General features: G+C 42.1%; 1 protein-coding gene and 1 pseudogene across 1 annotated transcript in view; one reads left to right on the top strand and one right to left on the bottom strand.

Moving 5' to 3' along the window:
• Positions 1-17,528, bottom strand: part of STX17 (syntaxin 17) — a 56,095-nt gene extending 38,567 nt beyond the window's left edge. Inside the window, exons 1-2 of the mRNA XM_040962754.1 lie at positions 17,483-17,528; positions 8,870-9,055 (exon numbers count right to left, since the gene is read on the bottom strand). Of these exons, the coding sequence (XP_040818688.1) occupies positions 8,870-8,992 (123 nt within the window). The 5' untranslated portion in view covers positions 8,993-9,055; positions 17,483-17,528. The remainder of the gene's footprint in view (positions 1-8,869; positions 9,056-17,482) is intronic.
• Positions 17,529-20,476: 2,948 nt separating this feature from the next.
• LOC121145140 lies at positions 20,477-20,598 on the top strand (annotated as a pseudogene).
• Positions 20,599-27,053: the final 6,455 nt, after the last annotated feature.

Consider the following 27,053-nt stretch of genomic DNA (forward strand, 5'->3'; position numbering starts at 1 on the left):
AACTAAATAACAAAAATGTCAACAGATCTGAAGGATGACATTGCACACATTGTTGATATAGTATGCACTAAGACAAAATGAACCTGGAAATAATCCGAAAGGATAGAAACGTGGAAATATCCCACATACGCATCAGATAAATGTATAACGGAATATAAGTGGGGAGCACTGAAAAACTCTCCAGGGCATTTTAATATTCCTTTTTCTTCATAGTCTTTAAATTTATCAGTGAATGATGCAGCAAAAACCTTTTTAACACTCATAAAATTTTCACATTGCCTGAGAACTAAACAAGAACTATTAAGCCTAAAAATAACTAGAGTACTAAGAAGATACGTTTACCAGACATAAACTTAACAGCATCATCAAATCACTTTCATTAAAGAAACAGACTGAGATCTCATGGAGGTCAATGCTGCTGAATTTACTGAAAGAGTACCGGAGGAGAGTAGCACGAGGAGGAGACGTAGCTAGGAGGATGCCGAAACACAACTGCGAGGATCTGCAGGGTAATTACTCATCAGCACTTTCCTATGAAGAAACTACCTGAGGTCGGAAAAGGAATCACTGAAAAACAAGTGGAATAACCCCTAAAGGCCACACATCAAAAACAGCTCCTGTGACACAACTTAAGTAGAAAATTTTACAAGACACAGAGCCTCAGGTAGACTATTCCCAAATGCTGTGCAGAAAATCAGCAATGAACTAAAGCCTGTTCTGACCCCACACAGGAAAACATAAAAGAAAGCTTCACTCCTGGCTTCTGGCTTCTGCCTGGGCCAGCCCTGGCTATTTCAGCCATTTGGGGAGTGAATAAATGGATGGAAGACATCCATCTCTCTCTCTCTGTGTCTTTCAAATAAGTAAAGCTTTGTTTTTAAAAAAAGATAAAACTAAAAATATTTAAATACAAAATAGATATAAAAGTATTCTAGGGGCCATCAATGTGATATAGTGGGTTAAGTCACCATCTGCAATGTTGGCATCCCACATAGGTGTCAGTTCAAGTCCTGGTGCTTCACTTCTGACCTAGTTCCTTGATAATGGCCTGGGAAAAGGAGTGGACTATGACTCAAGGGCTTGCATCTCTGCACTCAAGTGGGAGTCCTGGAGAAGCTCTTTGCTCCTGGCTTCAGCTTTGCCCAGCACCAGGCACTGTGGCCACATGTTTGTTTGTTTTTTTCTCTTCATAACATTTTCCAATAAATGCCTTTTTTAAAAAAAGCATTCAAAAAGTTCGATACCCAGCAAAGTTTCACAATGTCTGCCAACAGTAAGCAATTACCATATATGAAAAAAAGCTCAAAAATATGATCTGCATTGAGAAAATCAGTCAATAGAAATGAGCAAGATATGATAAAATGATGGAATAAATTATATTATAAGCAGCTACCAAGTACTTCATGTAGCCAAGAATATAGAAAACAATCAGTATATATAGAAGAGACATAAAAGGCATCTTTATTTATGATTTGATAGGTAGAAGCACAGGGGGGCAGGGAGAGAAGGAATGTTCCTTTCTTCTGAGTCATTTCCTAAATACCTGCAATGATTGGGGCTGCCCCAAGCTGAACATGGGAACTCAGAAGGCAAGGTAGGTCTGACACATAGGTAGCAGAACACAACTACCTGAGCCATCATCACTGCCTCCTAGGCCCTGCATTGGCAGGAAGTAGGATCAGGAGCTGGAGCCAGGAACTGAACCCAGGTATCCTGATACGGGGATACGGGGTGTGCCTTTTACCTACTAAGCTGAAAAACTGCTCTACAAAACATCCTACCATATTAACTTTCTAGAGGAAAAAAGATCTGAAATGAAAAGTACACTGGATATGATTATTAGCACAGGAAACAATGCAAAAGAAAGGATTTAATAAACTTCAAGAAAAGCAATAGAAATGATACAAATGAAATACAGAGAAAAACAGATTGAAAATAAATGACAACAGCACCAGTGAGTTGTGGATTAAATGATAAAATTATATACAAATAATAGAGTAGATGGGACTGGAAAAAAAATTTTTAAATGGCCAAAGCTTTTCCAAATTTGGTAAAAAGCATAAATCCACAAATGTAAGATGCTCAAAGAACAATAAAGTGAAAAAAAACTGTATTAATGCATATCACAACAGTACTACTTCTAAGAGGGGGCTTGTATTGTGGCATAGCACGTGAGGCCACCATCTACAATACCAGCATCCCCTATGGGTGACAATTCATGACCTGGTGACTTCATTTCCATCCACCCTGATGAGAAAAGTAGCAGAAGGCGGCACATGTTCTTGGACCTCTGATGCCCACGTGGGAGACACAGATGGAGCTCGGGACTGCTGGCTTTAGCTTGGTCCATCCCCGACCATTGCAATCATCTGGAGAGTGAATCAGCAGATGGAGAATCTCTCTGTGTTTCTCCCTCTCTTTCTGTAACTTTTTCAAATAAATAAATAAATGGAAATAAATCTTTAAAGCAATGACAGAGAATCACTTAAAATAATTTCTGACAAAGAAAAAAATATTAAAACATCTCGAGGGGATGATGTTTGACCGAGCATTAGGACATCTGCATACCCTATGGTAGTATCTGGATTCAGCACCTGCTTCTGGCTGCTGGCTCCAGTTTCCTAACAAAATATAGCAGTGATGGTTCAAGTGATTCAGTTCTTGCCACCCACATGGGAGGCTGGACTGAGCTCCTGACCCCCGTGTCTGGCCTAAGCTAGCTCTAGCCATTATGGGCATCTGGAGATAAACCAGCAGATGGGAGCTCTCTCTATCCGTCTGACTGTCTCTCTCAATCTGTCTTTCAGATAAGAAAGAAAAAAACATTTTTCATTCTTCCCAAAAAAGCAGGCAGAATGAAAAAAAAAAATACCTACACTACAAGCAGAACAAAGATGTAAGACTTCTGAGAAATATACAAGCCAGAAGAGAACAGAGAAAGATCTTAAAGGTACCAAAAAACAACAGAAAAGTCAAAGTAGAATTCCATTTGCAGAGGAAATATTTTTTAAATAGGGCAAAATTAGAAAAAATAAAAGACAGGAATCATCCCCAGTGGGGAGGCAGTTGGATTCCTGCCACCTATGTGGCTTGCATTCCCAGCTCCCAATGTCAGCGTCAGCCCAGCCCCCACCACTGCATACATCTGAGGAATGATCCTGTGGATGGGAGATTTCTCTTTTTCTGTATCCTTCCATCCTCTACCTCTCAAACATGCAAATTTTTACAAAAAATGTTAGGATGTATTTCAGGCTAATGAGAAAATGGTACCCCACAAAGACTGGTTCTATACAAAGGAATAAATAAAACAGTAAATACACATGCAAAAATGAAATTTCTTCATCTTAAATTCTAAATTTCTTTGAAAAATAACAACTATGTATTATAAGTTTAGTATTATATGTAGAAGTAAATGTGTGATTCAAAAAGCATAGAGACTTCTTGTGCATTATTAAAAGTATCTTTTATAGGAAGTGATATTCATAACAATATGGGAAGGTAGCAAACAGGTAGTCTACCAATTCCCTCTCCACTTGCTTAGGCAACTGCCGAGTCCCTAATGCTAGAGAAAGCTTTAGAAGACAGCTTCAGAGAGAATCTAGGGATCCCAGATGCCACACACAGCTAAGGGCAGGGATGAGATGCTGTACCACAATCAGGAAGATTAAGCTTGGACCAGAAATCTACAACTGGTGTTGAGTCTGCTCTGCTTCACGTCTACTTGCCTTCTCTACTACTTTCTTTCTTTCAGCTCAAAGGACTAGTCCACAAAACTGACACCGTATTTGCCCCATCTAGCCTTGCCAACCTATAATGCCACAACCATTACCTTAGACAAAATAAACATACCCCAATAGGTAGCAGACTGGAAGACTGCCATATCTGAGAAACTGAGTAGCTAACAAGAGCCACAGATATTGACATGTGGAGGTTTCCTACTAAATTAGAGCCTCACATATTTACCCCTCAAGGCAACAAGGCTGCCAGTACTATAGTGCTACCCACATGCACACCCACATATGCCTTCCAGGGAGCTTTCTTAAATATCAGCCAGCCAAGAAAGCCTATATACGAAAGGGAAAGAGTTAGGGTGGGAGGGGGAGAAAAAAAGAACTCAGAGAAAACAAGGCATGTTAGAAGGTAACTTAAAAAGAATTAATACCACCACCACAGAAGTGATACAATACTGCATCATGAAACAGAAAGAGCATTCTCTTTATAGGGAGCAATGATGTGTGCTTGTATATAAACACATTGAGAATAAAAAGAAGATGCAAGGAAAAGTGTAGTTCCAGTTATTTCATCTCAGCTGCAATATGGAGATGGTAGCTGGTGCTGGAATAGCCATTTTATACCCAAGACACAATCACGGTGACAATAGAGAGCAAGAAAACAAGAGCCCAAGTCTAATGACTCTGAGCTACCAGTGCAACTCTTTACTATGAGAGGCTCCAAACAAAGCAAACAAAAACGCGACTTAGAAAAATATACTGCCATTGTATTCTCTCTCTCTTGTGCCTTAATCACAAAATAAATAATACAGTATATGCTACACAATAAATTTTCCCACTAAATCTCAATAATATGAAACAAAGAAAATCATGTTCCAAGCTCCCTATATCATCATTCCTACTAACTATGCTTAAGTCTATCTCGTATCAGCCAAAAGAGCTGAATGCTAACACTTCAAATTTCAGTATTACATTCTAATCAAGCCCATCATGTGTAATAACATGCTATGCTGAAGAACCTATGGAATACAGCCCCAGGTGTCCACAGCACACTACTTTCATTGTTTTCAGACATTGCAGAATCACCCCACCAAGGCTTACCTTCAACTTCCCTTTAGCCTGACTTTCTTTTAAATTTATATTGGATGATTGATGGCCAGAATAATATTTTATCTTTCTGCACCTCTCCCTGGAGAAGAATACACCTTTTTGAAAATGGGACACTGGCAAACACCTGGAGTCCAAAATTAGTTCTTCATTTTTCTGTCCAGAGTGAGTACTGCAGATTATAAATATTCTTACTTTGCTACAGCATATCCATTCATACACATGCTATTCATTTTTTTTAAGATGTTCTTTTTTTTTTCCTTTTACTTGAAAGGCAGAATTACAAAAAGAGACAGAGACAGAAAGAGATCTCCCATCAGCTGGTTGACTAACCAAGTGACAACAATGACAAGTGCTGCACTGGTCCAAAGTCAGGAACCAGGAGCTTATTTGAGTTTTCCACGTGGATACAGGGGCCCAAGCACTTGAACCATCCTCTGCTGCTTTCCCAGGATATCAGCAGGGAAGCTGGATCAGAACTACAGCAGGCAGGGCTCAAATTCATACCCACACAGGATGTGGGTCCCCACAGGCAACTTAACTTGCTACGTCACAGTGCTGGCCCCAATGCATGAGAGATCTGGCCTGAGTTCTATGCTGTTTAATTTGGCCTAGACAAGCCCTCATTGCTGCAGGCATTGGGAGAATGAAACAGTGTACAGAAGATGCACGGCCGGTCTGCCTGTTTCTGTGTTTCTGCCTTTCAAACACAATGAAAACAAAATTAAACTAAACTAACACATTATTAAATATATATATTTGAAAGTCAGAGCTACAAAGAGAGAGAGTGACAGAGAAAAAAATCTTGTAGCCTAGCAACTAAATCCTCGCCTTGCACGTGCCGGGATCCAATATGGGCACCAATTCATGTCCCAGCTGCTCCACTCCCCATCTAGCCCCCTGCTTGTGGCCTGGGAAAGCAGTAAAGGACAGCCCAAGGCCTTGGGACCTGCACCCATGTGGGAGACTTGGAAGAAGCCCCTGGTTCCTGCCTTCGGATCAACTCAGCTCCGGCCATTGTGGCTACTTGGAGAGTAAACCAGTGAACAGAAGATCTTCCTCTCCATCTATTTGACTTTCCAAGAAAAATACATCTTTAAAATAAAAACAACAGAATTCTGTAATCTATTGAGGCACTGTTGTTTGCCCTTGTGAGATGGTTTTTGCAACTTTTGTGAGATTAGGAGTTAATGTTACTGATAATGTCTTGGTGAGTGGGCCTTTAACAATTCATGAGAATTGATGCACACAGGAGTACAGTTAAACCTGTAGTTGTAGGAGGATTTAATATTTGAAACTTTTGTGTTGGGTCTTTATCTTCTTTCCCTTTTGATATATTTCTCCCATTAAGTGATAGATAAGTTGTAGAAATAGAAATATAGTAGGAACGTATTACTGATTAAGCTGTAACTGCATGTGTCCTGGCCTTGGAGTTCTGCCTGTCATCCAATGACTACTACTAAAGAACGGATAATGCCTTGCTTTGAAGAAAAATGATTATAGTAACTTACAGAATTATCTTTAAGAGCACCTGGTCAACCATGAAGTAAAAAATAAAATAATCAAACATCTGTGCATGCCCTTACTCATGAAGTTAAAAATAGAACAATCAAATGTTCGTGCAGAGGCTTGTGATATGTCTGAGTAAACAAAAAGGACAGCTTCTTGAACTGTTGATGGAGGGCATCAGTGACCATGTTCATGTCTCTTTTCCGCACCAAATCCACATAACCTTTTCAAGCCCTGAACGCAGCTAGAGCTGGTCTCCGGCAAGAAGTAAAGCAGCCAGGACATGAACCAGCGCCTATAAAGGATGTCAGTGTTGCAGGTGGTAGCTTAACCAGTTACACCAATATTCTTTTAAAAATATTCATCTTGGGCTGGTGTGGTAACCTAGGGGCTAAAGTCCTTGCCTTGTATGTACCGGGATCCCATACATCCAGGTTGCTCCACTTCCCATCCAGCTCTCTGGATGGGAACAACAGCTCAAGGCCTTGGAACCTTGCACCCGCATGGGAGACTTGAAGGAGGCTCCTGTCTCCCGGCTTCAGATGGGCTCAGCTCTGGCTGTTATGGCCACTTGGGGAGTGAACCAGCTGATGGAAGACCTTTCTCTCCATCTCTCCTTCTCTCTGTGAATCTCACTTTCCAAAAATAATGAATAAGTTAAAAAATAAGCTCATCTTAGAGCTAGGGCAGTGGTGCAGCATGCTAGCTCTCTGTCCTGTGGCATTGACATTTCCTATGGGCACTTATTTACGTCCTAGCTATTTTACTTCCCATTCAGTTCTCTGTTTATGACCTGGGCAGTAAATGGAGAATTGCCCAAGATCTTGGAACCCTGCACCCACATAGGAGACCTAGAGGAGGCTTTTGACTTCAGATCAGCTCAGCTCTGGCTATTGCATCCATTTGGAGAGTAAACCAATAGATGGGAGATCTTTCTCTCATTTTCTTTGTAAAATATGCCTTTCAAATAAATTAAATATTTAAAAAAATATTCTCTTCTTAAATAGGGTTTAAAGACTAGGAAGATAGTTGGTATGTATCTATAGGAGAAAAAAACATATTTGTTAAAGTTACCCAGTTGAGAGACTGGTATTGTCAGGTAGAGGGTTAAGCGGCTGCTATAGTGCTAGTATCCACCAGTTCAAGACCAAACCGCTCCATTTTAGATCCAGTTCTGTTAATATGCCGAAGAAACCAGCAGAGGATAGTCAAGTGTTTGGGATCCTGCACCCATACGAGAAACCTGGAAGAAGTTCCTGGCTCCTGTCTTTGTCTGGATCAGCTCCGGTCATTATGCCTGATGGGGACTGAACCAGGAGATAGAAACCCTTTCTCTTTCTATCTGTCTGTCTCTGTGTGTATGTGTGTAATTATGCCTTTCAAATAAATAAAACAGAGGATGGTGCTGTGGCAAAGTTAGCTAAGCCTTTTGCCTTAGGCACCAGCATCCCATACAGACACTGGTCCTAGTTCTGGCTGTTCCACTCTTGATCCACTTCCTGCTTATGTCCTGGGAAAGCATCAGAGGATGGCTGAAGTGCTTGGACCCCTGTATCCACATGGGAGACTCAGCAGAAGCTCCTGGCTTTGGATCTACCCAGCTCTAGATGTTGCAACCATTTAGGGAGTAGGCCAGTGAATGGAGATCTAGCTCTAGCTCTCTCTCTCTCTTTCTCTCTCTCTCTCTGTCTTTCCCCCTCTCTCTAACTCTTTCGGGTAAAATGAATAAATCTTTAAATAAAATGTTTTTAAAAAGAAGCTACCCAGCTGAACTTAATGAGTTTTGTTTATATTTGAAATATTTATGTTATGCAAAACCATACCCTGTGTTTCCAATCTTCAAACAAACCAAAGACCAATGTAGAACCATACACTGTAAAACATAGAGTGGAAGAGGTTCTTATAAATCATTACACAGGATGACATAACCTGGTAAAGCAATGTGACATTCCCACAATGCCACAACTCCCCTAAAACATGATAAGTGCCAGTTCCGTGCAGCCTCCATCACAGTCCCTAAGATTATTTTATCTTCTCTCTACACATTTCCTCAACTGATCTAGGCAGTATCTCTCAGTTTGGGAAGCAGCAATGGTAAAAAAAAAAAAAAAATCCCTCATATATGTGCACTTAAAGGAGAGAGACGTTGCTAATAAATAATCAAATTAAAGTAAAAAACACCTTACCACAGAATGAATGTAATTAAAGGAAGATCCATCAGCCAAATTTTACTACCTTCATATTATAATGCACTATCAGTTTATATTTTAATAACTGCTTAAAACTTCAAAAGTACAAATAAAAAGGTAGAGATTTTACTTCTATATTCTTTCCTACAAAGGAAAATATATGAGAGACATATTTGCAGAACAGAAAAATAAGCAAAAAGGATATTATTAAATCAATAGGACTTAGGTGTTTTAGCAAAGTTTTTAATATTCTAAATTTAGCTATAATACACAAAAAATATAAATCAGATTATGCAACTGTCTCTTCTGACAGAAAATGAAAAAAAAATTTACCTTCTCAATATTTATCTGGTGTTTTCTTAATCTTTCCAGGTCTGTTGGGATTACTATCTTCGTGAATTTCTGGATAGCTGGCTCAAGACGGCGTAATTTCACTTTTTCTTCATCTTCAGACATCCTAGAAAATGCTGTGTCAATTCTACTGGCAAGAACTGTCTTCTCCACTCATACAGGACAAACCTAAAAAGGAGATAGTTCTTTAAGGATTTTTAAAAGCAGCTTTCATTATTTTTTTTTAAAGATTTACTTATTTATTGGAAAGTCAGATATACAGAGAGGAGGAGAGACAGAGAGGAAGATCTTCCGTCCGATGATTCACTCCCCAAGTGAGCGCAACAGCCGATGCTATGCCAATCTGAAGCCAGGATCCAGGAACTTCTTCTGGGTCTCCCATATGGGTGCAGGGTCCCAAAGCTTTGGGCCGTCCTCAACTGCTTTCCCAGGCCACAAGCAGGGAGCTAAATGGGAAGTGGAGCAGCTGGGATTAGAACTGGCGCCCATATGGAATCCCAGGAGTGTTCAAGGCGAGGACTTTAGCCACTAGGCCATTGCGCTGGGCCCAGCTTTCATTATTTTTAAAAGCCAAAAGTCAGGAATCTTGGTGATGTATTATAACTACATATCTAACTCAATATGGAAATTAGTGTTGTTTTCTAGGAAACTATTTTAAAAATTTATTTTTCCCTTTATGAAAGCTAAACACTTTAGAACATTTAGAAATACAAACAAATAAAATAAAATCAACAACTATCTCCTTACCCATAGGTAACTACTCCTTATATTTTGTTGTATGTTTTTCCAAGCTTTTCTTCCATGTAATTATACAGGGGCCACCACTGTAGCACAGTGAGTTAAACTGCTACTTGAGACACCTACATCCCATACTGAGGAGTCAGTCTGAGTCCCACCTACACCATGCTTCTAATCTAGCACTGGCTAATACACCAGGAGTACTCAGGTTCCCACTACCCATGTGGGAGGGCAGTCTTAGCCTGGTCTAGTACTGGCTGTTACAGTGACCTAGGAAATAAATCAACAGATAAGAAATATGTCTCTCTATGTCACTGTGCCTTAAAATAAAAGCGTAATCTTAAAATACACACACACACACACACAGTACATATGCATGTAAATAAATAACTTTTTAAAAACTAGGACTGTACTAGCTCAGGTTTTCATTTCTTGATATATTTGTAGCTTGACACTAAATAACCTGTTTTAAAAGGTGTCAAATGGCAAAATTTTTTAAAAATTCATTCTTTTATTTTTATTGGAAAGTCAGATATACAGAGAAGAAGAAAGACACAGAAAGGAAGATCTTCCATCCAATGATTCACCCACCAACCAGCCACAATAGTAGGAGCTGCACCAATTCGAAGCCAGGCACCCAGAGATTCCAATCTGATTTACTTTGTCCAGCAATAATATTACTAGTTAACACAGATTTCTTTGATTTATGTAATTTAAAATACTAATAGGCTGTTTTTAAAATGTTAGAAGGTAATAGGCATTTGGGATAATGTTTTGTAAATCTAAATTTAACAGTTTTCACTTAATACTGTTCCTAAGAATAAACATGGTAGCTCAGATCTAAGGCCTCCCTCAATAGCCTCAGGATTGGGACATAGTTAAGAGGAAACACCAACATTTTAAAGTTATGCTTTAAAAGCAGAGGGGGGAATATGCCACCCCTGTGAATGCATTAATTTGGCCTTCTTCACCTTAAATTTTCTTGATTTTGCCTTCTGGTGAAGCACCAGCTGTGTGTTACTGGAGGTCATTTTGCAGGCTCAATGCAGATGCTTTGGTTCCACGGAGGGACCCAGCCACTCACAAATGGAGAGGTCCTGACTCCTTGCTAACTGTGGCAAGAGGGTTTGCTTTTGTTTTCCTAGACCCTGAGCTGCAGCCTGTGCGGGTGCCTACTCATAATGTAAAGCCCTGGACTCCATTCACTGGAGGAAGTGCCTGCAGTAGGACAACTTCCCGACCCCATCCTAAAAGATCCATCACCATCAAGGACACATTGGAGGAGAAGAAGGCCAGACCCCTCCCAACACCGGGTGATATGGGGGATTTTAAGAGATTGGTGCATCAAGTACAACTGTCCCTGTTTGGGTGCCACTTGTCACTGTCCCACAGCAATGGATTTGGTGCATGAATAATAACTGGCATGGACTCTGATGGTCTAAAGCCAAAGTTTTTTAGTGGCATCAGACTTTATACACTGAGGATCATATGGGATAAGGGAGGAAGTATTGAGCTTATCAACAAACCCATCAACTCTTTCTACGCTTTTGTTTGGAACTCCTTTTGTCTTGTATATTCCACCAAGTGTTCTCATACACATGCTTTCCTCTCAACTGTTCCAATACCTGATATCCCATCAGGTGTACAAAAGGTAGCCATTCACTTGTTCTCATGCAAAAGATATCCAATCAGTCACACAAAAGGCACCTATTCAGTTGTTTTCATACAAATATTGTCCAATCAACTTTGTAATCCTGTGTTCCCTGACCTTCCAAGGTCACAATGTGCTCCTACAGTCTCCCACACAGGTGCAGGGTCCGAAGGCTTTGGGCTGGCTGTCCTTGATTGCTTTCCCAGGTCTCAAGCAAAGAGCTGGATAGGAAGCGGGGCTGCTGGGATAAAAACTGGCGCCCATGTTGGATCTCAGTGCGCGCAAGGTTAAGACTTTAGCCGCTAGGCAATAGTGCAGGGTCCAAAAATTTAATAAACTCCTATTAAACTCTACTTCCTTAATTTTAAGGTAACTGTATAATATTTGACTATTATTTTTATTGCAAAGTCAAATTGACAGAGAGAAGAGACACAGAGAAAGATCTCCCATCCATTGGTTCACAAAGGCCAGAGCTGAGCCGATACAATCCCAGGAGCTAGGAGCTTCTTCTCGGTCTCCTGCATGGGTGCAGGATCGATCCCAAGGCCTTGGGCTGTCCTTGCCTGCTTTTCCAGACCACAAGCAGGGAGCTGAAAGGGAAGTGGAGCAGCCAGGATATGAATTGGTGCCCACATGGGATCCTGACACACTCAAGGTAAGGACTTTATCCACCAGGCTACCACACCAGTCTGTAACTATGTAATTAAAGTAATTATACACTTCTACTATATCATAACATAAAAATCTTATTGATGTACTTTAAATTGCCTCTACCCTTTCTTACAAAGTAATTAGTATTGTCCACAATCCACACAAACATCCAGTGACAGAGGTACTAAGAAATTATATTCCTAACAGTACAATCAAATGTTTTTCTGTTCACGAACAATTATTTACCAGTGTTTGAAAAAACAAAAAAAGTCTAAGAGTGTGCCTTTAGGGCCAAGTTAGGAGATGGCAAGGAAATGAACAGACCCAGGACCCCACCCAGAATTCACGAAGAGAAAATTAGATCTGCTTTATAAATTGGAGTTTATCCAGAGTTTATCAGACTTTATATGAACAACAGGCTCCAATATATTAACCACACTTGAAAATCACTGTTATATACTATGCCAGCTTAAAAGCCACAATTTTTTCATATCCAAAAATAATTTTAGATAATCTTACTGTAATCACTGGTCTTCCTATCTCAGGTTCCACAGATATAGTAGTTCCTATACTTTATTCAGTCCCTCAAGAGTTTCAGAAAATTGTGACTATTTTATTTTGAAGATAGAGTTAATTGCTTCCCAGAGATTCGCAGAGATCTATCATCTCAAAAACATTAAGAACCACTGCTCTAAATTCTCTAAATCTCAATTTTCTTCCATTGTTGAAAATACTAAAGTATAGTTTGTATGGATTGTCGCTACCAGTCATTCACCAATAACTTGGTTTTCATGTTTGATATCTCCCCATTAAAAAGAAAAGAAAAAGATTTCCAGATACCAAAAACAAAAATGGTAATACAACTATAATCATGTGGGGGCCAGCACGATGCAACATAAAGTTAATTCTAGTGGAGCTAGCATCCTATACAGGTACAGGTACAGGTTCTAGTCCTGGCTGTTCCACTTGCGATCCAGCTCCCTGCATGGGAAAGCACAGAAGGATGGCCCAAGTGGTGTGCAGACCCAGAGAAAGCTCCTGGCTTCGGACTAACTCAACTCTGATCCAATACAGCCATTTGCGGAGTGAATTAGTGGATGGAAGATCTTTTTCTGCCTGTCCTCTCTCTCACTGTAACTCAGATTTTCAAATAAAATAAGTAACCCTTTTAAAAAAATTATAATAGAAACTGCAAAAACTTGGAGAATCTTACTGCTCAAGAAGAAAGTCCACAACTTCCACTCACTCCAACAAAGATATCAGGAGAATTCATAGCCCAGCAACCAGAAATAATAATCCAAACATAAATCATGATTTTAAATATTGACAAATTTAAAAAATTACATGATATTAATGAAATAATAAGTTTGTCGTACTATAAGACAGGTAAAAATTCTAGAAATGAAAACCTCAAAAGATGGATTAAACAGTAAATGACACAGTTGGGGGCCCAGCATGGTGACCTAGCGGCTAAAGTCCTCACCTTGAACGTGCCAGGATCCCATATGGGATCTAATTCGGGTGGTTCCACTTCCCTTCCAGCTCCCTGCTTGTGGCCTGGGAAAGCAGTTGAGGATGGCCCAAAGCCTTGGGACCCTGCACCTGTGTGAGAGACTTGGAGAAGGCTCCTGGCTCCTGGCTCCGGATTGAGCAGCTCCAGCCATTGTGGCCACTTCGGGAGTGAATCATTGGATGGAAGATCTTTCTCTCTGTCTCTCTTCCTCTCTATATTTCTGACTTTGCAATAAATAAATAAAATCTTAAAACATATACAGTATAACTGCTCTTACAAGTACGTTCATACTGCCATCTAGATTATTTTTTTAAAACACATGGATATAGAAGTATTAGGTTAACACATTGTTAAGGTTTTAAAAATATGTGTTATCAAACATCCCACAGAAGGTTGGGCCCATTTATAGCCCTACCAGCAATATATAACAATATCTACTTTTAAAGGTTTTTTTTTTAAACTGGAAATGCAGATTTACAGAGAGAAAGAGAGACAAAGATCTCCCATCTGCTGACTCACTTCCCAAAGGGCAGCAATAGCCAGAGCTGAACTGATCCAATGTCAGAAACCAGGATCTTCTTCTGGGTCTCCCACATGGATGCAGGGTCCCAAGGCTTTGGGCCATTTTCCAGTGCTTTCCCAGTCCACAAGCACAGAGCTGGAAGGGAAGTGACGTGGCTGGAACATGAACTGGCACCCATATGGGCTGCTGCACTTGGAGGTAGAGGATTAGTCAGCTGAGCCACTGAGCCAGCTCCCAGAGTCTTCTTAGTGATCCCTAATTGTTGACTGACTTGTCCTCACTGTTCTGCTATACTATCTAATGACTTTCTTTTTTTATTAAATGGCATTTCCAGATTAGGGTCATACAAGACTCAGCTTTCTGTATATAAGGAAATGTGCTATCATCGAACCATTTCTCAGGAAAATATACTGTTCCAAGAACATCCCAAGAAACTTTTCCAACTCTCAATCTCTTTCTAGCTAGTATTTTTGGGTTTTTTTTCTCTATCATTTTCCATTTTTATAAAACTACAATTAAATATGTGTATGAAACTAAGAGCACAAAACCACAATCCATGATGTTGTCAAAACCAAAAGTTGTCTACCAGTGAATCTGATCATAGAATAACTCAAATTTTTGAAAACTTTTTATGGGAAGGTTCTAATTCACTATATAAAATGCAGGTTAAATGTCTGATTTAATAATGAATAAAAGCACATTTCAGCACTTTTTGATTTTCCAGTCATGAATTTGGGATATATTTCAGATATAATTAAGACAAAATAATTCCCACTGATGTCTTTTTAAAATGTTTAGTTTTCGACTACTTGAAACGCAGAGGAACAAAGAAAGACAGTGACTGAAAGATGTTCTACGTGCTGATTCATTCCCTAAGTGTTCCCAACATCTCAGGAGCGAGCAGGCCGAAGTTAGGAGCCCAGAACTCCATCCAGGTCTCCCATGTGGATGCAGAGGCCCAACCACCTGATACCATCTGCTACCTCCTGGGATGCATTATCAGTAAGCTGGATCAAAAGATGACACAAGATAGCCCTGGAGTATCTTAGGTGCTGAGAGTAATAAAATTGTAAAAAAAAAAAAAAAAAAAAAAAAAAAAGAAGAAGGTTATGTTAAAAGGATACAGAATGATGTTATTGGAAAATAATTCTAACCTCAAAGCTGGAACAAATTACAACATTAAAATAAGAAAAGTGTAAGATCATAATCAATAGGAAACTAAGTATTTGAGTCCACACTGATACAAATCAGTAAATACAAATAAATGAATGGGGCACGTGAATATCATTACATAAGAACTCTAATTAACAAATAGGTAAGTAAAAAAAACAACCACCACAGTAATAATCACTAAGATCCATCAATGGATGCTATGTTAGCAAGGGACTGTGAGAGGAAACACGGGATATTTGCATAGTTTCCTCCCAAGATAACGATTAATTCCCAAACAGTAACATTACATTGGAGAATCACAGCAAGCATCTTCTTAAGTAAGATCATCAAGTTAATATCATGTACTTCTGAAGTGACAAACTGGGAAGGGCACATTTTTGTGGCAGCACCAGCAAAAAAAAGGCATAATCTTAACATAATTGTGAGAAGCCATGGGACAAGCTCCCTTTGATGAACACCACGAAAGCACTGGTTAGGATTCTTTGAAAATATAAAGGTCATAGGGACAGGGGACGGGAAACTCCAATGCCTATTAAACTGTGTCATAAAATAAAAAATTTTAAAAAGGGGTCATAGGGGCTAGCATGGTGGCATAGCAAGCTAATCCTCCACTGTAGTACCAGCATTTCCATATGGATGCAGTTTGCATTCTGGCTGCTCCACTTCTGATTCAGCTCCCTATTAATGGTTTGGGAAAGCAGAAGAGGTTGGCTCGAGTCCTTGGCCCCCTACACCTGCAAGGGAGACCTAGAAGAAGCTCTTGGCTCCTACCTAGACCTGTAAAGCTCTGACCATAGCAGCCTTTTGGGGAGTGAACCAACAGATGGAAGATCTTTCCGTCTCTCCCTCTCCCTTATTTATTCTTTCAAGTAAAAGAAATCTTTTTTAAAAGAAAGTATAAAGGTCATTAAAGACAACAAAAGATATAAAAATCATCATGGAATGCAGAACAGGACCCAGACGGACCATGACAATACTACATGGAGTCTTAGATTGGTCCTGGATTAGGAAACCGATCCAGTCTAAAGAAAACAGTACAGTTAACAGTACTACTGCTATAATTCTAATGCTACTTTATTTTTTAACAACTGTACTGTAAAATAATAACACTGGTGGGTACTGTAGAGAATTCTAGAATTTCGACTGTAAATTTATCTCACATTCAATTAAAACAAAAACCTAAAAGTTGATGCTTTCCCCAAGATCGTTGAAAACATCCAGACCTGGCGCGATAGCCCAGTGGCTAAATCTTCCCCTTTTATGTGCCCGGATGCCATATGGGCACCGATTCGTGTCCCAGCAGCTCCACTTCCCATCCAGCTCCCTGCTTGTGGCTTGGGAAGGCAGTCGAGGATGGCCCAAAGCCTTGGCCTCCTGCACCCACATCAGAGACCAAGAAGCTCCTGGTTCCTGGCTTCAAATTAGCTCAGCTCCGACCGTTGCAGCAACTTAAGGAGTGAACCAGCGGTGGAAAATTTTTTTCTCTTTGTCTCCATCTCTCTGTGTATCTGCCTTTCCAATAAAAATGAGTAAATCTTAAAACGAAAACATTTAGAAATCAAAGAATCACAACGTTATAATATTCACAGTCCCAATTATGGCAGTGGTGGATACCAGGTGCGTGCCACATGTTGACAACTACTAAGAGCTCGGTACCACAAGACTCATGTTTGTGATAAAGAAAAAGTACTAAGAGGTTAGCTAAGGTATTTAAGAGGTTTTTTTTTTATAAGTAAAAACTTCACAATTTCCCAGGAAGTCTCAAGTTGTGGACAACCTGGCCTTGGGTCTGTCAGCAGTGCCCGATTTTTGTGTGTTTTGAACTGATAATGAACTTGAAAAGTCAAGCCTTTAAGTACCACCTTACAAATGTTCTGAATTCTACACCTCAAAGGAACGAACCTGCAGGCTGCAGGCTCCAACCTCTGGCTGCCCGAGCCTCCCCTCACGATCGTGGGGCGTCACCCCTCGTAGTTCACCCACCGCCACCTGGAGGACTAAGTACTCCAAACCCCTGCCCGAGCGAGCCGACGGGCGGGCCTGTCACACACCGGGGCCAGCCAAGCGGCCGCGGGCAGGAGAGGAGCCGACCCCAACACCGAGAGGCCATCGCGCTCGGCCCGTCCGCGGCCTCCCCACACCAGCTGCGAACGCTGGGCTAAAAACGAAACTGGAGGCAGAGGCTCCGCCACTTCTGGCAGCCAGGGTCACAGCCAAGTCACTGGCTCTTCTGGCCTGACGCTGGGCTTCCTGCCAGGCGTCTCCACCACGTCGGGCTGAGGAACCGCGTCCCCCGCGCCTCACACGACCCGGCGCCCCTGAGGAGTCCTCCCGCCAGCCCCTTACCTCCCGCCCGGGCGCTCGAGGCCGGCCTTGTGCCCGGCGCAGGCGCGGGCGCGACGGGGCGGGGCGTCGCCAGGGACGAGCCGCGCTGGCTCCGCCCCCTCCCGCCCCTCGACGTCGCCCGGCGGGCTTTGGTGGTCGCTAGGTGAGTACAAATGCAGGTGCGGTTCTAGCCGGTGGAAACTCAGTCTAAGGAATGTTCTGGGTTTGCCTTGTGGTGCTGTGACATGGGAGCCCACAGAAGAAACCACTCAAGCGCTTTTTAAGTCGCTATTGTGTTGGCGGGCAGTTCCCATTTGTCTCCTCTTCTGTTTTTTTGTTCTTTTTCCATCTATTTTCCTAGAATGTAATGGTACACATTCTTGCCCCTGTACATGTGTAGAAACAAAACGAAAATGCTGTGCTTTCTCCTCCGAACCGAAAAGCGCCGTGAGTAGTAAGTAGCTTATTCTGTCACAGGCCCAGCATTTGAAGCTCAGACTGGTTGCAATGAATTCCAAAAACTGTTTGTACCCCAGTTTTATAGAGGGTGACTCTGAGGTTCAACAAAGATTTATGAGGCTCACTCCAGTCCAGCCCGTTTGTGACAGGGAGGGAGCACTTGGATGTCCTAATTTACTTCCGGATGCTATTCTAGTTAGACCAGCTCCTGCCATGTGCACCAGCAGGTGCCTGACTTGCGAGCCCAGTCCAAGATACAGGTCCTCCTCTCTGATGGCCTCGTTTCCGGACTCGGCCGTTTTTCCTATGTCGCTGTGATTGTTCACATGACTGGCTAAGAATACATTCAGTGACGGCAGCTGCTCTCTGGATGCGCAGACCAGAGCTAATGACATCCCGTCTGTAGGTTCTTCTGGTACACTGGAAATGGACAGATCATAAAAGATTGGGGCCCAGAAGGCATTAAGAAACCTTGCAAAGCAGGCCCAGCGTGGTGGCCTACTGGCTGAAGTCCTCACCTTATTCCCAGCTGCTCCACTTCCCATCCAGCTCCCTGCTTGTGGCCTGGGAAAGCAGTCAAGTATGGCCCAATGCCTTGGGATCCTGTACCCGTGTGGGAGACCTGGAGGAAGTTCCTGGCTCCTGGCTTCAGATTGGCGCAGTACTGGGCCGTTGCGCTGTCTTGGGAAGTGAATCATTGGATGGAAGGTCTTCCTCTCTGTCTCTCCTCCTATCTGTATATCTCACTTTGCAATAAAAATAAATAAATCTTTAAAAGAGAAGAAGAAACTCTCACAAGGCAATTTTTAAGTTAACCAAAAAAATGTGCTTAGCAAGTTGGGTTTTCTTTGGTGGCACAAGGGCTGCTGATGTTCATATGTTTTACAGTAGCCCTGGGAATGAAGAGTTTATAGAATTTTAATTTTGAGGAGAAAAAGTTTTGGTTTAACAGTTTGACAGGTAGGCTGATAAGAAGTTGGTCAGAGGCCCAACGTGATAGACTAGTAACTCAAGCCTTCCATGCACTGGGATCCCCTATGAGCACCTGTTCTAATCCCGGCTGCTCCACCTTCGTTCCAGCTCCCTGCTTCTGGCCTGGGAAAGTGGACAAGGGCAGCCCAAGGCCTTGGGACCCTGCACCTGCGTGGGAGACCCAGACGAAACTCCTAGCTCCTGGCTTCAGATCAGCTCAGCTATGGCCATTGTGGCCACTTGGGGAGTGAACCAGTGGACAATCTTTGTCTCTCCTTTTCTCTGTAACTCTAACTTTCCAATAAAGATAAACAAAATCTTTTTTAAAAATTAAAAAAAAAAAGTTGATCGGGTCCCTGTTGGATTGAGGAAAGGCAGGCAGGGGAGGAGGATTTGGGGGGCAGGGAGTCTCTTTAAAAAAGTGTACAAGATGCTTACTTCTGCCCAGAAGGTGTATTTAGCCAGACAAAAGTGCCATTCCACCCTTCTGATTTCCTGCTTTTCTCATAAGATAGAAGTTAACAGCCATACTTTTGAAGTGGCTTTTGTGCTTTATCTTGAGCAGGCTGGGAAGGGCTATGGTTTCAGCCCTCTGATTGGGGTTTGTCCCCACCCTCTGATTGTTAACTATTATTCTTTTGCCTGAATTGTGCTTAGAAGACATCACTTGGAGAATTGTCTTGGACTTCTCTCGGAGGCCACCCTTCTGGCTGCTGTGGGGAGGTTTCCATCTTTACTGATTCTTGCTCTGCTCACTGGTTTGTCCGCTTGGAAATCTTTCATGTGGGATAGGAACTGAGGTTGCCTCCTTCCTTCGTACCATTTCTTTGTAATAATTCCTTGGCATAATGATTTTTATGCAAGGGCCAGTTAAACATTTGGAATAAGAACATTTGTGTTAAGTTCTGAAAAAACTATTCAAAGTACAAGAAGGAGATATGGTGCTTGAGGATTCTAAATTTTAACCTGGCTTTCTAAGTTGTTACATCTTTGTTTGCTGTGAGGTGTGTCAAAAGAGGGAGATAAAACTTTTTAATCTCACAGGTGCATACTTGATTTACAGTATTTACATATGCCTTTTTGTATTCTTAGTCTGTAAAGGTGTGGCATGCCGACTGCAACTAGCCAAAACGTTCCTGAAGTATTAAAGCAACCCAGTATGACCAAACAAAGCCAAACACTAAGTGTATATATTGAAAGAAAGATGAAGCAAACTGTTTCAGGTGTTAGGACAAATTTCTTGGAGAATGCATGGGAAAACAAGCTCAGTAAGGTAGTTACAGAGTTTTCCTAAAATAACTATCACCAGTTTTAAAATGTTGTGGGGAGAAAAGATGACTCTCGTAAAATAACAGGGCCCCATGTGGTAGCCTAGTGGCTAAAGTCCTCGCCTTGCATGTGCCAGCATCCTGTATGGGCACCTGTTCTGATTCCAGCTGCTCCACTTCCCTTCCAGCTCCCTGCTTGTGGCCTAGGAAAGCAATCAAGAATGGCCCAAAACCTTGGGACCCTGCACCCAGGTGGGAGATCCTGAAAAGGTTCCTGGCTCCTGGCTTTGGATTAGTTCAGTGGAATACCGGGTGCTATAGGCTTTATACCACCCTGAATGCGCCCGATCTCGTCTGATCTTGGAAGCTAAGCAGGGTCGGGCCTGGTTAGTACTTGGATGGGAGACCGCCTGGGATTAGTTCAGCTCCAACCATTGTGGCCACTTTGGGAGTGAACCAGCAGATGGAAGCTCTTTCTCTCTCTCTCCTTCTTTCTGTAAATCTACTTTTCCAATAACAAAGAAATAAATAAATCTTTAAAACAAAAATAAAATTAAGGTTGGGTATTTGGTCTAGTGGTTTAGCTACCACTTAAGGAGTTGGTGTAAGGAGTAAAGTGGACTCACGGGTCATGGTCCCTGGTGGATTTTGCCGTTGAAAATATAAACTTGTCTCCCCTATTATGCCCCTTTGGAAAGGCAAGATCCTCCTGGTTTCAGGTTTTCTCATAAGAATAGCAACTGAGCAGTGAAGTAGAGCCCCAAAAAGCTATCTTTGACCGAATCAGAACATCAACCTCCATCTCTTTGAGCCTCCAGTTTTATCATGAGAAAGCTAGAAGACAGTCCTGAGCTATCAACTTATCCTGACAATGAAGAAAGAGGTTACCTATCACACCCCTCTGATGGCTTTTTTCTATCAAAGGGACCTGGACCAGAGTGTAGAGGCGAATCTTCCACCTTCAGCACTGCCATTCTTTATGGGCACTTTCCTGTCCCAGCTGCTCCACTTCCAACCCAGCTCCCTGTTAATGTTCTGGGAAAGCTCAAGTCCTTAGGGTCCTGCACCCATGCCAGGGACCCAGAGGAAGTCCTTGGCTTTAAATTGGCCCAGCTCCAGCCTGTTATGGCCATTCGAGGAGTGAACTGTTACCAAAAAATTTCTGTGGGTTCCTTCCTAAACTTAGTATAGAAATTAAAAATTAGGAATTCATTGCAGACCGAGAAGTTTTATTTGTGAAGTGAACTGTGATGAGGTAAGTAGCTAGTTCAGGGTCATGAGCTTGGAAGTCACTCCCCTTCCACCTGGCTGTTCCCTCCTGCCCACCTGTGACTCTCACCTATCACCTGAGAGGGGGCGGTATTGCATTGTTGTGTAGCCACTCCCCTCACAAGCCCCTTTAAAGGCTCATGTTAGGGAGGGGCTCTCTCTCTTGGTCCTTTGGGACTCTGACCCTTGGCCTCCCCAGTACCTCTGAGGACAGGTATCCCCTGAGCATGGCCCCTGTGTCTGTATTCCTCACTCTCTGTTTACTGTTTCGGTGGGACAATGTGAAGATAGCAATGCTAAGATGCTTTGTATTTCTAATATGTATACTATCAGGAATTCCAGGAGAGGTGAGACCTAGCAGTAATGGAATGTGGGCAGAGAAGTCAGGGAAAAGTGAATGTCTGCAGCTTTGTAAGTGTGTCCAGGTTATTCGTTGCACATCTTTTAGGATAACTTACATTGTTGGGGAAGCTGGGACATAGGTCTTCAGCAAAATGGATGGACTTGAGGGTAACGGTCGTTTGTTCCTCTTGGGGTAATGATTGGTTGGATATGCTATTTTCCAGTTTGCTATTTGCTATTGGTTGGTGTGCTATTTTCTAGTGAGCCCTGTTATCACCAAGCTTGGTCAATAAAGACTCCTTACACATGTCTGGTGTGGTCTCACTTGCAGCCGCAACAGAACAAGTGAATCTGAAGAGAAAGAGTGAGAAGGCACCTCCCAGGAGAAATCCAGGAAATACCGGGTCTCCTGAAAAGGGAGGCAGATTTCCAGAAGTGATTTGGGTTTTTAAGGATTCTCTGGATCTTCCTTATCTGGGAGGGAAGATCCTTCCTTCCGGTGGTTACGAACCAATTAGGAAACGGCTGGGTGATTCCTGTGTTGTCCACTTGGAGTTATTGGGTGACTGACAACTGATAAGTTTCCTGACAGTGCATGTGCAAGCATGAGGCAGTGAGGTGGCAGCCCAGGGAGAAGGGCCTCACGACGCTTCCCCCTGGACCTCACACAAGATTTTGGCAGGCTTGAACGTTCTCATCGGTATAAAGAGAGAGAAATAAGACATTACCTCCACCATTTTCTAGATTCTGACCTCTCTTGGAGACCTCTCCTGTGGCTGTAGCAGGATATCTTTATTGTTAATATGTTTAGCACGTTTTCCTTTGATCACTGAAAACTGCCAGCATGGATATTCTTTTGTGTGACACAAGCATCAAGGTTTCCTTTGTTGTAAGAAATTCCCCATACTTTTGGGAACCCCACATCCCATATTGGAATTCCTGAGCTTAACTCCCAGCTGATTTCCAGCTTCTAGCTAACGTGCATGTCCTAAATGATTCAGGTGCTTTGTTTCCTAATGCCCACATAAGTGACCTGGACTGAGTTCTTGGCTTCCTGCTTCTGCCAAACCCAGCCCAGACCAGTGCAGGCATTTAAGGAATAATACAACTGATGGCAGCTCTTTGTCTCTCTGTTTCTCAAAGAAAAAAGAAAATGTATTCTTAATTAAAAAAAAAAAAACACTAAGTTTGTATTTAAAAAATTAGAGCAGTCCTGGGAAATAGTGACAAAGGCAAGCTTCATTCTCATCTCACATGGAAGAGGAATTTGCAGGTGGACAGGACAATGAGCAAAGCAAGATTTATTCAAGTCAGAAGCCTCCTGCTGCAATGTCAAACTAAGGCCTTTAAAGCACAATTCAGGTGAGCAGAATAACAGCTAACAATCATTCAAAGGGAACAAAATCCATCACAAGTCCGGAATTGCAGTCCTCATCCAGCCTGCTCTTGGTAAAGACAGAAGAGCCATCAAGAGGATGGGATAGGTAACTTGTCTTTCTAGTCTCACCCTCAAACTGGAAACTCGGGTGCTAGAGCTGTGGCATAGAAGGTAAAAGTCCCTCGCATCCCACATGAGAGTCAGTTCAAGTCCTGGCTGCTTTAAATCCCAGCCAATGCCCTGTTCGTGTGCCTGGGAATCAGCAGAGGATGCGCAAGTAATTGGGAGACTCAAAGAAGATCCTGGCTCCTTAATTCAACCATCGGGGGAGTAAAGCAGTGAATGGAAGACATTTCTTTCTGTCTCTCCCTCTCTGTGATTCTGCCTTTCCAATGAAATTAAGTAATAACAATAATAAAAACCTAGAAACTCAGAGGAGTAAGATTGGTATTTTGTTTTGCTAAAAGCAGCTTCTGGAGAGATGCAAGCGTCTTATCCACTTAAAAAAAAAAAGGTTTATTTATTGTTATTACAAAGTCAGATATACAGAAAGGAGAAGAGATAGAGAGAAAGATCTTCCATCTGCTGGTTTACTCGCCCAAGTGACCACAAGAGACAGTGCTTCCCTGATCCAAAGCTAGAAGCCAGGAGCTCTTCTGAGTCTCCCACACAGGTGCAGGGTCCCAAGGTTTTGGGCCATCCTCGACTGCTTTCCCAGGCCACAAGCAGGGAGCTGGATGGGTAGTGGAACAGCCGGGATTAGAACTGGTGCCCATATGGGATCCTGGTGCGTTTAAAGTCCCATGGGACTTTAGCCGCTAGGCCACTGCGCTGGGCCCATCTTGTCCACTTTCAAAAGACTCTTCCTTCTTTCATTCCGACAGAGACCTGACATAATTGCCTATTAAGCCATCTAACTCTTCAAAACAGGACCTATCTGAAGAAGTGAGAAGCCAACTGGGGGTGTAATTGAGGTGGGGTCAATGGGAGCCCAAGGGACATAAAGACATTTTGAGGGTGACAGAAATGTTCAGTATTTTGATTGTCACATTAATATACATCAAAGCTTGTCAAGGCCTGTGCTTTAAATATAGATGTATTTTTATTGCATGCAGTTATATCTGAGTAAGGTTGTTCCTCAAAAAGGATAAAGAACTGCTTTGGGGGCCCAGTGCATTAGCCTAGTGGCTAAAGTCCTCACCTTCATAGGGGCGCCAGTTCTAATCCAGGCTGCTCAGCTTCCCATCCAGCTCCCTGCTTGTGGCCTGGGAAAGCAGTAGAGGACGGCCCAAAGCCGTGGGATCCTGCACCCACGCAGGAGACCCGGAAGCAGCTTCTGGGCCCTGGCTTCGGATCAGCACAGCAGTGGCTGTTGCAGACACTGGAGGAAGTGAATCAGCAGATGGAAGATCTTTCTTTCTGTATCTGATTTTCCAATAATAAAAAATAATAAATCTTTTTAAAAAGAGAATTGCGTTTTACAGAGTGTGTCCTATGTGCTAGCACTGGACTAAGCCCTTTATATCTTAAGCCCAACAGCAAACTCCCAAGTAGGTATTATAATCCTCCACATTTTATAGACTACAAAATCGAGGCTGGAAAAATAATTTTCCCCAGGGCCCAGGCCTCATATTCTAAGAATTCAATTCGTATCTTAACTAACAGCAGATGTCATAGGCTAGGTTGGCCTCAAATTCCTTTCCGAGGTTCCTGCCTGTTACTTGAAAAACATTCTAGTACAGGCACAAAAACAGCTCACATAGTGATAAAGGTCATTTAAAACTGAGGAAATCACAGACATATATGGGTTATGGTCAAGGATATAGTGGGTAGAGCCCGGTGGCATGGCCTGGCAGCTAAAGTCCTCGCCTTTAACATGACCCGGGATCCCATATGGGTGCCAGTTCTAGTCCCGACAGCTCCACTTCCAATCCAGCTCCCTGCTTGTGGCCTGGGAAAGCAGTCAAGTACGGCCCAATGCCTTGGGATCCTGCACCCGTGTGGGAGACCTGGAGGAAGTTCCTGGCTCCTGGCTTCAGATTGGCGCAGTACTGGATCGTTGCACTCACTTGGGGAGTGAATCATTGGATGGAAGATCTTCCTATCTGTATTTCCTTCTCTCTGTATATCTGACCTTGTAATAAAAATAAATAAATCTTAAAAAAAAAAAAAAGGATATAGTGGGTGAGGAAAAAAAAACTATGGGAGATAGAGATGTTTCTATCTTGCCTCCTCTTAGTCCATTTGGAGAGAGTAAGAGCCCCTCTCCTTTGCCAGGATTCTTGTGAATTTGGAACAGGACTGGTACACCCTGTGTGGGAAGGGTCATAAATAAAACTGAGTTCTCTCCAAATTAACTTTAAAGATTTGACAAAATTCCACACTGAGTTCTATATTAAAATATTTTTTTTTAGATCCCTTATTGGGAGCCATTTCCCCTGCTCTCCTACTTTTTCCTTCCCCATTACCTGAGTGAAGTGATTGTCTTTATCTACAGAGCTCAAAGGTCATCTCCTCCAGGGAACTTTCTCCACCCTCTCCCCTTCAAGGTAGTGCTCCTTCAAATGCAATTGGGCTTATCTCTACTTAACAGGGAATTTTTTTTTTTCTGCCAATGGGTATTTGAATATTTCTAACATCATTCATGGCCCAAACCAAATTTGCAACGTAAAAGTGAGCCTGCTACAAAAGATTTTGAGGAGCTGAAGTGGCCTGTTGGCCTGAAATTCTTCACTCTGGACTTTGCATTTTGTCTGTTTCCTTACTAGAGTCTAAATTTTCTGAGGAAAGATATATATAATGCACTTAGAACTTAGCACAGTTCCTGAAACATGCCAGGAAAACAATCTGTTACCCACTACATAAAAATAATGTTGAGAAACAGTTTTTAAATTTTTTTTCTTTTTGTTTTTTTTTTAATACTCTTGCTTAGTTGATTAGGGTACAAAGGGTCAAGGGCTACAGGAAAGTGGGTAATACCGTTGTTTCCACACTAATATCATCATTTTTTCCCTGTGTCTGGGGTCAGGGGAGAAACAAAGGGAAAAGCCCCACCCAGCCTCCCACCCATCCCATGTCCCCGATGTGAGGCATGCTCTGAGGGTACTGTTTGCTTAAGCGGTTCTGATAGTTCAACAGATCTGAATTGCTGCCAATCTTGCTGGAGAAACAGTTTTTTTCTAATACCATAGAGCAAATACATGGAGAATCTGAGATCAGCTTCAAATATGGCACTGTAAGATGGATCTAAAAGTTTGGCTTGTGAATCCTTTCCTTGCCTAGGAGCTGCTTCTCCCTTGCAGATCTGAATACTAACAATTATGTACATGCTGAACCCCTGCCCCTCACCACAAAGAAGTGGCTCAGAAACAGCTCAAGCTCAAACAAATGTCTTCCTGAGGAATCAGGGCTTGCAAGTGAAAAAAGTATATATACATGCACATACACACATATATAATGTATACATATAACGTATATACACATGTACAAATCTGTTTTATATATTTGTTAAATGTAAAATAGATGTTTCCTATGTTTTATATAGTTATTATAAATAGCTAGTTTCCATCTACCTTATTTCTGGAATGAATAGAGAAGATACTGACAACTAAGCTCTTGTTTAGCAGCTTGGACCGCTCTAACAGAACACCATAAACTGGGTGGCTTACGCAACAGAAAGGTAACTCTTCTAGTTCTAAAGGCTGCAATTCAGACCCTGGTGTCAGCATAGTGGAGTTCTAACGAGGGCTCAGTTCCATCCCGCTCACCAGGGCTGCACCCTCATGGCTTAATTCCCCCCACGCCCCAAAACCCCATAACCAATATCACGTTGAAAGCCATGGGTGGCATTCAGTGTGCTGCTTCATGTGTTTCAATTTGTGTCATGGTGAGTCAGAGAAAGCCA

Source organism: Ochotona curzoniae, unplaced genomic scaffold, assembly GCF_017591425.1.
Source record: "Ochotona curzoniae isolate NIBS_2020 unplaced genomic scaffold, NIBS_Ocur_1.0 scaffold_3208, whole genome shotgun sequence".
NCBI lineage: Eukaryota > Metazoa > Chordata > Mammalia > Lagomorpha > Ochotonidae > Ochotona > Ochotona curzoniae.